The 13246-nt window shown below is 36.9% G+C and overlaps 1 protein-coding gene across 1 annotated transcript in view; it reads right to left on the reverse strand.

Annotated features, from left to right (window-relative positions):
* Positions 1 to 13246, reverse strand: part of LOC136883167 (zinc finger protein 43) — a 135750-nt gene that overhangs the window by 52643 nt on the left and 69861 nt on the right. Inside the window, exon 3 of the mRNA XM_067155346.2 lies at positions 3850 to 3960. Within this exon, the coding sequence (XP_067011447.2) occupies positions 3850 to 3960 (111 nt within the window). The remainder of the gene's footprint in view (positions 1 to 3849; positions 3961 to 13246) is intronic.

Genomic DNA, 13246 nt, shown 5'->3' on the forward strand with positions numbered 1-13246 from the left:
TATCATCATGAAGTTGTTGTGTCAACAATTGTGAAGATCTCTGGTAATGCTTTTTGCAAGCATGGGGAACTATAACCAAAGAAATGTTGGGAAAAAAACTAACCTGAAGAAGAAACTGTTAAGCAGTTATCAGAGCAAAGGTGGGAAGCACATATACCAGATGTTCACAATTAAACTGATGATGTTCAGCACTGCACAGCACGGGCTGTACTGATCATACAAGTCTGAAATTTCAAAGATATGCTAACTAAGCAATGCGCTCAAGAATTATGGCACAAAAATTATTTGTTCCCAGTCTTGCCACCAGGCTAATGTGTGGTGCTCTATGCAGTGGTAGGGTCGTGGTAAAAAGATGGGAAAGATCAAAGAGATGCTACCGGTGGTTCTGGCAAGTTTATTAGGACTTATGGTTACAAACACCGTTTGATATGGCCTCCCAACTAGACGATATACTGTATCTGTTACACGGCATGGTCAACAGTCGCCTGTAGCATATGGAGTGAAATCAGAGCGACAAGTCGTTATATGCTAGCCTTTAAATCAAGCATAGACTGATATGTCCCTGATAGACATGATCCTTCGAATATCCCCACAACCAGAAGTCACATGGATTAGTTCAGGGGATCTTGAATGCTACACACCTGAAAAATGCCTAGAAGTGGTGCAATCCTTACTGAGGGCTTCTTGAAGCAAAATCTTTCATTTGGCAAATGACATGTGGTGTTGCACCAGCTTGCATGAAAATAACGGTGTGCTCACAGTTGTGTTCTTGTAAAACTAGAATCGTATTCTGCTCAAGAAGGTCCCTATAACATGTAAATGTCACTGTACACCTAATAGGCCCAAGAAGGGTCATCTCCTCTAAGAAATATGGATCATACCAAACACTCAGGTAAGCTGAATGCAATGGTTATTCCTGCACAACGTGTGGAGGAGTCAACTCCATACGTATGTGACAGTTCTGTGCGTTTACTGAAGCCTCTAGAGTAAAATGTGCATCGTCAATCCACAGAATATTCTCCGGCAACAAGTTGTCCACTTCCATATGCGCCAAACACTGAAGGGCAAAGTCACAGTGTTGTGGTGGAACATCTTGGGCTTTCAATTTGTGAACTGTATGAAGTTTGTAGGGATATCAGTGTAAAATATTGTGCCGAACCCCTGCCTTGGTGGTGCACTTCCTTTATTCCTACTTTTCCTTGACTGTCGTTGTCGCCATTAGCGATAACATTACCCGAACGTGACGTGAAACTTATAGTTTCTCATTGAAGATGGCGCTCTAGCCATCTGTGTAGATACACAGTCTGTCTCTCGCTCTCCGAGTGTTAAGTTGGTCTGCTTGTGATACCAACAATGGAGGGATCGAAAATCATGAACAAACTGGGATTTACAATGTGCTTCTTGATCTACGAATTGCTATTATCGTGGATTTACTTGTTTCAAGGCTCAGGTCTCTGCTGGGAGTCATTATTTTGATTGACGTAAATATTTCAAGATTCCTGATTGCTGCTCCCATTTCATTTTACATGCTATAGTTACAAGAACAGTTCTATGTGATTGTATTTCGGTAGTCTTTTATCACCTGCCTTTGCAGGCTCTTAGTTAACTAATTTTGTGTGTGTTTTAAATGTTTCTTTCTTTGTTTGTGTGCACACGCGTGAGAACGGAGAGTGGTATTTACTTATCTGTTTGTTTGGGTCTGTCTGTTTGTGGGTTTTGAGACCATCCACTTCTGTTTCATCATCGTTTGGAATCATGGCTCAGCATTGGTATTTTGTATGCTTTGACGCTATGGGGTTTAATACATGTTTGTCCACGTGAGGCAATTTGGATGTGTCAGGTAGCAGGTCGACAAATGTTGTGATTGCTATGATCATATTTGGATCAGCCTTTCCTATTTTTGCGGCGGTCCAACATTGTATCTGTGGTGTTCGAACCATGCTCGTGAGTCTGTGATATCCATCACTATCCTGTGCGATAGTCACATCTGTCTGGTCTGGGTTGATTTTATATTGGGTCTCTTTTTTTGTTCATACATGTGTGTGCGTGTCTGTGCTGTCTGCCTGTGTACGGTTTATAGTACTCTCCCTATCTTGTACTTTTAATTTTTCTTTCTTTTCCTTTTATTTTTCGTTTTACTTGGCCAGTTCGGGCCATGTATGGTGTGCTATTTTACAATTCTAGGCCGTTATCAGCTCCATTGTCAGTGATTAGTTTTTGTTTTTGTAACTGTGGCAACATCTTCTTGTTCTTTTGCTTCTGCTCCTTTGGGAGGCTGTGCTTTGGCATTGTTGTTGTGACACACTAGCATCGAGTGGATGCTCGTTTGGAGTACGGATGCTAACTGTTGATATGTGTGCGGTCCGCATTAGTATGACTGCATTACCCCTTTCATGGTTCCATTTCCTGATTCCTTCAATAACGTGCTCCACATCACATTATTTTTCTGAAACGAGTTTGTATTTTTATGTGGTCATATGGAAGTGAATAGTGCGATCGTGTGTACTGTCGCCGTGTAACACAAAATGTCATTGAATGGGATACTACTTGATGTTCTATTTTTCTGCAGTTATGTAAGTAACTTTTAATGCAGCTTCCCATTTTTTCTATCGTTTTAATACTGTATGTGTTTGTAATAAACTCAATTTTCTTTTGATCCATTCTTTTATTCAAGGGGTTTACGAGATTTTGCCTTTCTGTCCTTTTGCTCCCCTTTTGTCTAAGCACGGGTCCAGCTCCAAACTGTTTTAGTTCGCTCCAGTCCATCCACGGCAATTTATGAAGAGAGGTAAGTGAGGTATGTATCTGTGCGTATATGTCGCGTATTGTGTTGATGTGTTATGGTAGCAGGGTAGGGGGTGGTAGAATACACTGCAAAATACATCCGCGCCTGGCATTCCTTCCACTTATTTGTGTCAATTGCGTCACCTTCATCTTTCCTATCTGACCTCCCTTGGTCAACTCTTATTCTTTTCTGACCCCGACAGTATTAGGTTTGCTAGGCCAAGGGAATCTGTCATTTTCATAGCCTCCGTGGTTCTTCCTTTTCTTTTCACAATGCCTTCATTCTTCAAATTATCAGAACTCTTCCCCTTTCTTTCTGATTAGCATAAATATAGGATGGTTGCTGAGTTGTACCTCAAAACTAATCCAAAATGACTGGACCTGGTTCTGTAAGGAAACTCATTAAAATGTAAGCTATTTTCTTCTTGGTTTGACAAAGATAACTTTTTTTTGCTAATGGTTTAACATCACACTAACACATCAAAGCTTTTCAGTGATGCAAGGATGGGTAAGGGCTATGATTTGGAAGGTAGCAACTGGTGGCCTTATTGTACAGCCCAAACATTTGCCTGGTATGAAAACTGAAAACCATCTTCCTGGCTGCCAACGGTGGGATTCAACCCTAACTGCAGGACCAACTTTTATGAAAAGAAATAACATACTAAACTGGGAGGTGTACAAATAATATACATTTTAAAATATTTTTTCAGGAAAGTAACTAGAAAATTTCAATTCTCTTGGTGGCTAACAGCATACTGATGTAAGGCTTTCTGCCTACACTTCACTGACTACCAGCTTTGCTACTGTGTATCACAACTGTCGAACCACTGCCTGAGATTCCATGTCCAGTGTTCAGCTGTATTTGTCATTTCAGAAGATATGACTAAAATAAGCTGTTTTGTGAGGGTTAAAACTTCACATGACTACCCGACATAAGGGAGTTCCTCCTCATTGGTCTGCGACACATCCATATTCCAAACACATGTAGTGTCCATCCTTTGGCACCGTAAAGCAGCACTGAAGTAACAAAGATCAAAGATAAATCTTAGGAAAAAAGATACTCACCAGTAATTCATTTTCCAAGTCAGTTGTTTCTTTCTTGGTGACTGTTTCAAGCAGATGTATAACTTCTGACTCACTTTTCACTTCCTTACTGCAGTTTACCATTGTATTGATCTGTAGAGAACAGAACAGATATGCCTCGATTAAATCACCAGTTGTCTGGGTGCACTGTAAGAGCAGTCTCCATTTCTGTTGATCCATAATACAACCAGTAACCTGGTTTAACTAGAAATTTGTAGAATCACTACATTTGTAATCAAGCACGAAGTTATTTCTCAAATCAATATGAAACTCATCAACTTAATAATCAACAACAGTTACCATATTTACTCACCTATAATACTTACCCCCTTACATTTTTACTAATTTTTAACTTCAAAAACAGTGGGCGGGGGGGTCATATTAGGTGAAAATGTTACATACTATAGGTTAGGCTGGCTTGGTTTAAAAGTAGAAAATGAAACAACTAGTGTCCTTAAATCAATATACAAAATAGTTATTTAAATCTATAGCCTACTTTATTCACCAAAAAGAAGTGATATTAGCACTTTTAAATCATTTTGTATCCGCCTCATTCCTGCATTACAGCCCACTGGTCTCTTGACTTGTATATACAGGAATCATACTCAAATATCACACAAACTAGACAATTCCAATCACCCAACCACACACAAATTAGCAAGACTGAATGCGATGACAGTAAATAGAGAGCCGGATAATCCACCTAGTCAATACTATCTATTAACCCGATGAGTGCTACGCCTGCCTGTACAGGGACTGATGCGGCCAGTCCAGCACTGCTACGCCCGTCTACAGGGGGTGCACGAGAACTTTGAATTTTGTTAGTTTCCCGGTTCACTCTTGAGTGCCGATTCGACCTCTGGCATGTTTTGCCATCTGTTGGGCATTATGTAGAACTAACTGGTCACTATTAACATAGTATCCACAGAAATGTTCTCTCAAGTTTCCCCTGAATTTCCCTGATCTACTTAGAAAAACTTCCCTGACTCACGAAAACTGAGTGGCAAGTTAATTCGCTGAACAACATGTTTTACAAGGAACAAAAAAAAGAAAGGAAATTCCAGCCTCCGCCATTCCCATACCTAGTCTAATTCTCTCTCCACTTTCTTTTTCTCAATTATTTATGGAAAAACAAATTACACTGCTAGACACTTTATATATATATATATACTGAACCCAACTGGTTCATATCATTGGCCTATAATAGTAAAAATGGTATAAAGTTAATAGAATACGAGTCAAAGTTACATGGGAAGACGGATACATGTCGTAATCTCGCTTGCTAAATTTATAGGTGCAATAGTGCACGTGTCAGCATCATTGGATATTGCACAAGAGAGAAGTGATGGAATCTTCCACTCTAGAGAGAGAAGTATGCGACAGAGCCACCCAAAAAATAAGTTGGCAGTACTTCTGAACCAGCGAATCACAGGATAGCGTGTGAAGAGCTGTGTAAGAGTGTAGTATGGACACCAACATGAAAGCACTACAATATTAGACTAAATCGGCAAGAAGATATTGCAGAAGACATTTTAGACCTCTATATAATTGGAAAAATTAAGATGAAATAACCTGGTAAGTTTTTGTAATTTAAAAATGTGGCTACTAAAAGTAGAATGTTCTGAAACTGATCAGGGGATTTCCCAGACGCTATCCCACGAGGCAAGCGTACGGAGGACGCCACGCGGTCAAGGAGACACTCACTCTGCTATTTACTTCGGAACAGTTCGGACGTATATGTATGGTCGCCGTCGCGGAACGTGGACTTGAGCATTTCTCAACCTGACGAATACTAACTTGCTAACGCATAACTGAATCCACGGGATTTATTCTTATCAGAGAATCTAGATTTTAAAATTGCTATAAATTTGAGACATTATGTATCAAGTGCCTATAAACCCATTCATCGAGCAGTAATAACTATAATTGTGTAAAGTTGCGGGACGCTTTGCAGTGCTATGTATCGTGAAATCACGGATGTTGCTGAGATTATAGTATTTATCAAACTGATACGGTAATGGTACGCAAGTGACAAGATTGTAAAGTGTGTGTGCGTAATTGTATATAAGTAATATGTATTTTCTTTGTGTATTCTTAGCGCTAAACGTGTGCGGATAGCAAATTTCAATACGGGTCTAAACATGAGAATAGTTACATGTGACGTGTATGATGCCGTACATAAATCGTGGCAAGATAATGGACTCCAGGAAGAGCATTTATGTATACGGTAATGCTGCCGTTATGATTGAGTGAGCCCAATAATGACGACCCTAATGCTGTGTGGCTGAACATGGAACGGAACCGGACTTAGATAAGTACTTTCTGATTTTATATTACTTGCATATGCATGAATTAGTTGTATTTAAATTTGTAAATCATTTCCTTGCATGAGATGGTTAATTTCATTTTATTTTTCAAAGTAGCAAGGGTTAGCAAGATATAGATAGTTCTTTTTTGCTATTTGCTTTACGTCGCACCGACACAGATAGGTCTTATGGCGACAATGGGACAGGAAAGGGCTAGGAGTTGGAAGGAAGCGGCCGTGGCCTTAATTAAGGTACAGCCCCAGCATTTTGCCTGGTGTGAAAATGGGAAACCATGGAAAACCATTTTCAGGGCTGCCGACAGTGGGGTTCGAACCTACTATCTCCCAAATACTGGATACTGGCCGCACTTAAACGACTGCAGCTATCGAGCTCGGTTATAGATAGTTCATTTCAGTACTAATGCCTTGGGGGAATGAGTATTTTGTACATATGATTAGCGTGTGGTGAGTTATGGCCTTCTATAATCATATGAATGTGTGAACTTCTGAAACAATATTCATATGTGTAAATATAGTGATTAAGACAGATGGCATTCAGTACATGTTTGTAGTTATTGGGGCATGTTAGTCATAGTATGTGGCATGTTGCATGAATAGCCCTAATCGTCGAGAGAGTTCATTGATATCATGGAGCGAATATCAACCAGTAACCAGTTACGGACATTAGAGTGAATATGTAGAGTTTTGTTCATCAATAAGTAAACTATGAATATTTGACAAGTTAATGATAATGTACTGTGAGGTGATAGATATTTTGTAATTTATTTAGAGTTTAGTTTGGAATAGGATCTTTAACATTCAAACACTAGTAGCAGGCAACGAACCAATGACATTATGGAACGAAATATTATTGAGTATATTGCCGGCAAGAAAGTTAAATGTTTCTCGATGAGTGATAATGAATCCTGGTGAGAGTCAAACCAGTGGATATGTGAATTATACATTACATATTGTGTATCTGAAATGTTGTATGTAGAGAAACAATTGTGATTATAGCCCAGGGGAGGCTAAGTTATATTTGAGAGGAACATGAGTTGCTGAGAACGGCAGATTAAACAATTAGGAACAGCACATTGAGATTTAAAGATTCAATAATATTATTTGCAAAACTCCATTTAAAGATAGGGACTTCTAGGCCACTGTAATGTCGCAATCCTGATAGTCGGTACTTCGACTCCTGACCAGGTCAATGAACACGGTATTCCTGGTGATTATGATTGATGGTTGATTTATTTCTTGTATATGTGACTTGTATTTACTGTACATTCTGGCAACACAAATTCTGATTTGTGGTTGTAATGTTTTGATTTTTGTGAATTAATTTCAAGTGGTGGTTGTTTTTGTTCAAGGCAGAGGTTCTGTCCTACTGCCATAGACTCAGTGTAAATTAAGCTTTTGGGGGAAATTTGTTAGTTTAGGTCCCTTTGCTACAAGATAATGTTTATTTAATGTATAGAGCAACAGCTGATTATGTGTATGTGAAGTAATATTTTCTTTGTAAGTCAGAAATGTTTCTTTAATATATTTGCACTGGAAGTACTTATCGGTCCAGTTGCGTTTCATGTTAGGTGTTTGTAAATGAGAGGATGAAGCCACGATATAAAAGAATGATTTAATATCTTAAATAATTCATGTTCAGAGTAAAATTGGATATTGACTTAAATAATTAATGAATCAAAGAAATGTAGTATAAAATTCTGGATTTAAAGGTCACTCAAGTAAAGGTAGCATATGCAATAATGGTCAACTATATTCTTTCTTTGAAAAATGTTTGTAAACAAATAATAATGAAATTCGATATATGGTCATTAGAGGAACAATTTAATTAATTTGACATTGGCAATATTTATGGTAATGAAGTTATAAAAGGGACTTTGCTAAGAGATGTAATAAGATTTCAACTAGTTGATATGTGTTTGGATGGATTTGGATTTCAGTAAGAAGATTGTTGTTTTCATAGTAATAATTTATGAATAGAATTGATCTGACACTTAGGCTGACTTGTAAAATTCAATAAAGAAAAGTATTAGTGAATGATTTGGAATAAATAATTGAGTGGATTAAATTAATTTTATATATGAATTAAATTAGTAAACGGTTTTAGTTGACCGGATTTAAGAGTGACAAATTTGTACAGCAAAATGTTATTCATTTTTAATTTGTTTAGGGTTTTTACTTTGCCAAAGTTTATTTCTTTTTATTCAATAAATTTGTGTTGTCACTGTGGCATAATTAATGTAAAATATACATATATATAATTTGGGATCTGAATATTATACAAGACATATATTTAATGGCATGTCTAGATTGCACGGTTCATCTTCTATGATAAATGCCTTGTGCGCTTGGCCTCTGTGTTAGTAATACGTGTGTATCAAGCTGTACAACGTATTCATACGCCATCAGTGTGCGAAACTTGGAACTTGGATTCTGCACTGACTCTGCTCTCCAGAGAGCTCAAGCAGCGCTATACTCTGCCGCTGTGAGTGGCCTACATAGGAAAGAATCTGTTGACCGTTAGAGTTGCTTGCGAGCGGACACTTCTTGTAGCCATGTGTAGCTTCCCAGCTTCTAACATAATGACAGAGCCATCTGGCATTGGTTGAAATGGGTAGTATACCCCATCAAGTGACGATTATGTGTATCTCTTTCTTTAATGTTAATATTTTGAAACTCCTGTAAATATTTAAATGTATTTTAATTCTTACTTTAGAGTGTAATTAGTCATAGGTCAATCACGGTGAGTTACCTAGCATATATTGCATCTATGTAAGTACTCCTTTTATGATTTACTTCTGTTAATGTTATTTTACCTGAATGTTCGTTAAATTTATTTGGTGTGCTTCTTGTGGTCCGAATTCAGTCTTGGTATTGAGAGCATCACAAACACAACATTCTAAACAAAGTACAGATAGACAGAGAATAAACCCTCTAGACACCGACACTCCTGCGGTCGTAAATTTGACTAATACACAATTTTCAAGTAAAGAGATGGATCTCTTGAATAAAGGCCCTCAATACAATTGGCCTAATAAGAAAAAAGAGGTAGATATTATTAACACAGTGGCCGAAATAGAGACCAACGTTTCTAAACTCCCGTATGAAATACAAAGCGACATAAAAACGGAAATAAAGAATAAGCTTCCTAGGCTAGTCGAAGATTTGAATGCTAAATTTGATATCAGACAACATACACTAATACAAAATTTAAAGACTAAAATAGAAAACAACAACATTGTGGTAACTAAGGCTGACAAGGGGGGATCAATAGTTCTCTTAGACAAAGAAGCATATATTAAAAAAACCAGAGGATTTCTTTAACTGTAATGGATACATGGTTGTTAATAAAGATCCACTGGTTAAGATACAACGTAACTTAAAGACAATAATAAAGAATTCGACATTTCTGTTTAATGAACGAGATCAACATAAACTCGTAAATATGAATCCGAATATTCCTGTGGCAAGAGCTCTCCCTAAGGTACATAAAAATGATATGCCAATGCGTCCTATTATTAACTGCCGCAACAGTCCAACGTATAAAGCCTCCAGGTACATCCATGGCTTTCTTAAGAGACATTACGTGTTTAATAACAAGCAGCCCTTAAGGAATTCAATAGATTTTTGTGAGATTTTAAGCAAATTTAATCTTCAATCAAATCAAGCAATATGCTCTTTTGATGTGATTAATATGTACCCAAACATTCCGACTGGTGATACAGTTAACATCATCTATAATAACATCTGTAAACATAGTGGCCTCAGTAGAAATGAGATCGATGAATTCATGAAACTATTGAACTTTGTTCTGGACAACAGTTATTTTACATTTAACAAAAAAATTTACAAACAGAACGGTTTAGCAATGGGTGACCCAATATCGGGCATCCTAGCTGACATTTACATGGACTCAACTGAACACACTAAAATAAAAACTAATATTAAAGGAATTTGCTTATGGTTGAGATATGTGGATGATACATTTGTAATAATTGATAAAGATGTTACCAATAGCAGCAAAATTTTGGAAAAATTAAACAGTATCGACCCTAACCTGAGTTTACTAAGGAAGATGAAGACAAGCACTCCTTGAATTTTCTGGACATAACAGTGACACGAACCAATGCCACTTTTGAATTTCAAATATATAGAAAGCCTACACATTATCCAATAACTATAAATAATTCCTCATTACATCCTAGCTCCCATAAACAGGCATCTTTTCACAGTTTAATTTATAGAGCACTAAGAATCCCTCTTTCCCCTACTAACTTAAGGAATGAATTGAACTACATAAGAAACCTAGCCAGACTTAATGGGTTTAAGGTCGAGATGATAAACCGCTTAATTCACAAAATCAAAAATAAGTTATCCACGAATCTCATACCCGACAAACCAACTTTCACTTATAGTAGCCCAGTAGTCCACCAAATTGCGAATACTTTCAGTAAGCATAATATGAACATAGCCTTTCGAACAATCAACACAACTCAAAACATCTTTTTAAATCACAATAAGATTAACTACGACAGAAATAGATATTCAGGTTCAAGAGTTTATAGATTAACATGTTCTCACTGCGGAAAATCCTATGTTGGACAGACTGGGCGCAGCTTTTATATAAGGTACATGGAACATTTCAATGCCGAAAAACATAATAAATACCCGGCAATGAGTACCCACATGAAGGAAAGTGGACACCGGTTCACTAAAATAGAAAAAGATCTCACAATAATTAGGAATACAGGCAAAGGTAAACTTTTGAATGAATTAGGGAATATTTACATTTTCTTGGACAGGACATATAATAAAGATCGTAATCTTAATGACGACACGGAAGTCAGAAGTCCGCTACATATTTTAATGCCTAAGTTATTGAATACGGTCAACCCAAACCATAATAAAGTCCCTCAGATATTTAAATCCTTAGAATTAAAGACTCCCTCTAATTCGATAAATACCGACGCCATACTTGCTCCTTCAAGTAACGCCCCTCCTATACTGGCTATAACACGTGATGCTCCGCTTACCGATACCGCCTCTTCGTCTCAGCATTCCCCTACACCTCCACAGCGTCGATACTACACTAGAAGTAGGAACTTCAAACAGACTAACGCTGCAGATACATTCGGACATACATTACATCTTGAGAATAAGTAAGTACACATTATTCAACATATCGTTTTCAGTGATATATTCTCGGCCTAATTTCCCGTCGTCAAGTTAGCCTTCCGTTTCATGCCAGATTGACAACATTGTTTACTACGGACATCCACGTCTACAAGAGGCATTTTCTGTTACACGAATTTGTCGTCCAGCCTACCTTCTTTTATTCGATATTTTAGCAGCGTTTTACGGCAAATTCTTCGATGTTTTTCAGCACTTCACGACATACCACTATTTTAATCCAACTTTCCAAGACGTCATAAACTACACTGCCTTCAATTCAACTACTTCTTTCCGTCCTTATTTTAAATATAGGCCTCAAATATGAACTTTTACTGCATCTTTTAACCGTCTTGTTCTTATCCTGTTGACGCCTTATTTTTGATATTCTGTTTTCCTAATGTAATACATATTGCTTAAGCTTCTCATCAAGAAGATCCATTTCAGTGTCAGACATGGACTACTTTTTAAAAACAATATATGACTATTACTTTTAGATGAACACATCATTTTTTCAAAGTGATTTTAGTATAAGTTCTGTTTTAATACCAATTTTTTTACTGTAAACATTTTGCATCCACAGTATTAACACTTGTAAATATTCATCAATATTTTTTACGTAAGTTATTGACTCCTTAGACCATATGTGTTTTAAGATTGATTGAAGCTGATGATGCCCAATACATAGTGGGCGAAACATGTACTTCAAATTTCTGATAATTTCCATGTGTATTTAACCACACTATAGTGGAATAAACTTGTATTGAATAGGTGGTATTAAAAAATTACTCCTTGTATAAACTTTATGATCAGCTATTTTTCAATACGGAATAATGACGAGAATAATGGTTTGTAATTTTTTGACTAATCACAAAAAATTTGACAGTGAATTTCCTGTTAATTCTGAACTAAGAAAACAAAGTGAAAGACCTAAAATCTAAATTAGCATTGCAACAATGTGCGTTTAAGAAGCCAGTTCAGGAAACGCATAACGTGACAATAACTTCTTACAAAGTTTGTTACGTCCTAGCTAAAAGGAAAAAAGATTTCAGTGATGGGGAAGTAGTGAAAGAAGCTATGCTAAATCCCGCTGAATCTCTGTTCGAATCTCACAAAGATAAATCTGAATTGATATCTTCAATCAAAGGACTTCAGTTGTCTCACCAAACTGTTGCTAGGCAGGTTGAACAGATTTCTAATAATATGGAATCTCAATTACATCAGGATTTGAAATCATGTGAACATATTTCACTCCAGTTTGATGAAAGTGCTGATATGTCTGACACTGCTGAGTTGTGTGTAATTGCTAGAATTATTTCACAGTAAAGGAAGAATTTGTCAAGCTATTGCCACTTCATGGACGTACTAGGGGAGAAGACATATTTAATGTTTTTTTTTAAATTCACCAAAGAGAGTAACTTACCACTGTCAAAGCTTGTCGCTATAACAACAGATAGGGGACCGTCTATGACTGGTAGAAATAATGGATTTCTTTCTCTTTGCGCTAAGGATGAATCATTTCCAAAATTTCTATCTTATCATTGTATTATTCACCAAGAAGCTTTATGCGCAAAGGTTTCAAAGTTCGATCATGTCATGAAAATCGTAACTCATGTCGTGAATTATATAAGATCGTCATCGATTGTTAAGAAATATTTTTAGTATGTCAGATTCAGAGTATGGTGACGTCATCCTTCATGCAGACGTAAGGTGGCTTAGTAGGGGGAAAACATTCGAACGGTTTTGCTACCTGTTGAATGAGATACGAGACTTCATGAAATCATCTCCTGGGAATATTATCATGAACTTGATGATATATCTTGGATAATCGAATTAGCATTCCTGGCAGATATCACCTCAAAATTAAATAAGTTAAATCTCGAATTG

The sequence above is a fragment of the Anabrus simplex genome, chromosome 11 (assembly GCF_040414725.1).
Source record: "Anabrus simplex isolate iqAnaSimp1 chromosome 11, ASM4041472v1, whole genome shotgun sequence".
Taxonomy (NCBI): domain Eukaryota; kingdom Metazoa; phylum Arthropoda; class Insecta; order Orthoptera; family Tettigoniidae; genus Anabrus; species Anabrus simplex.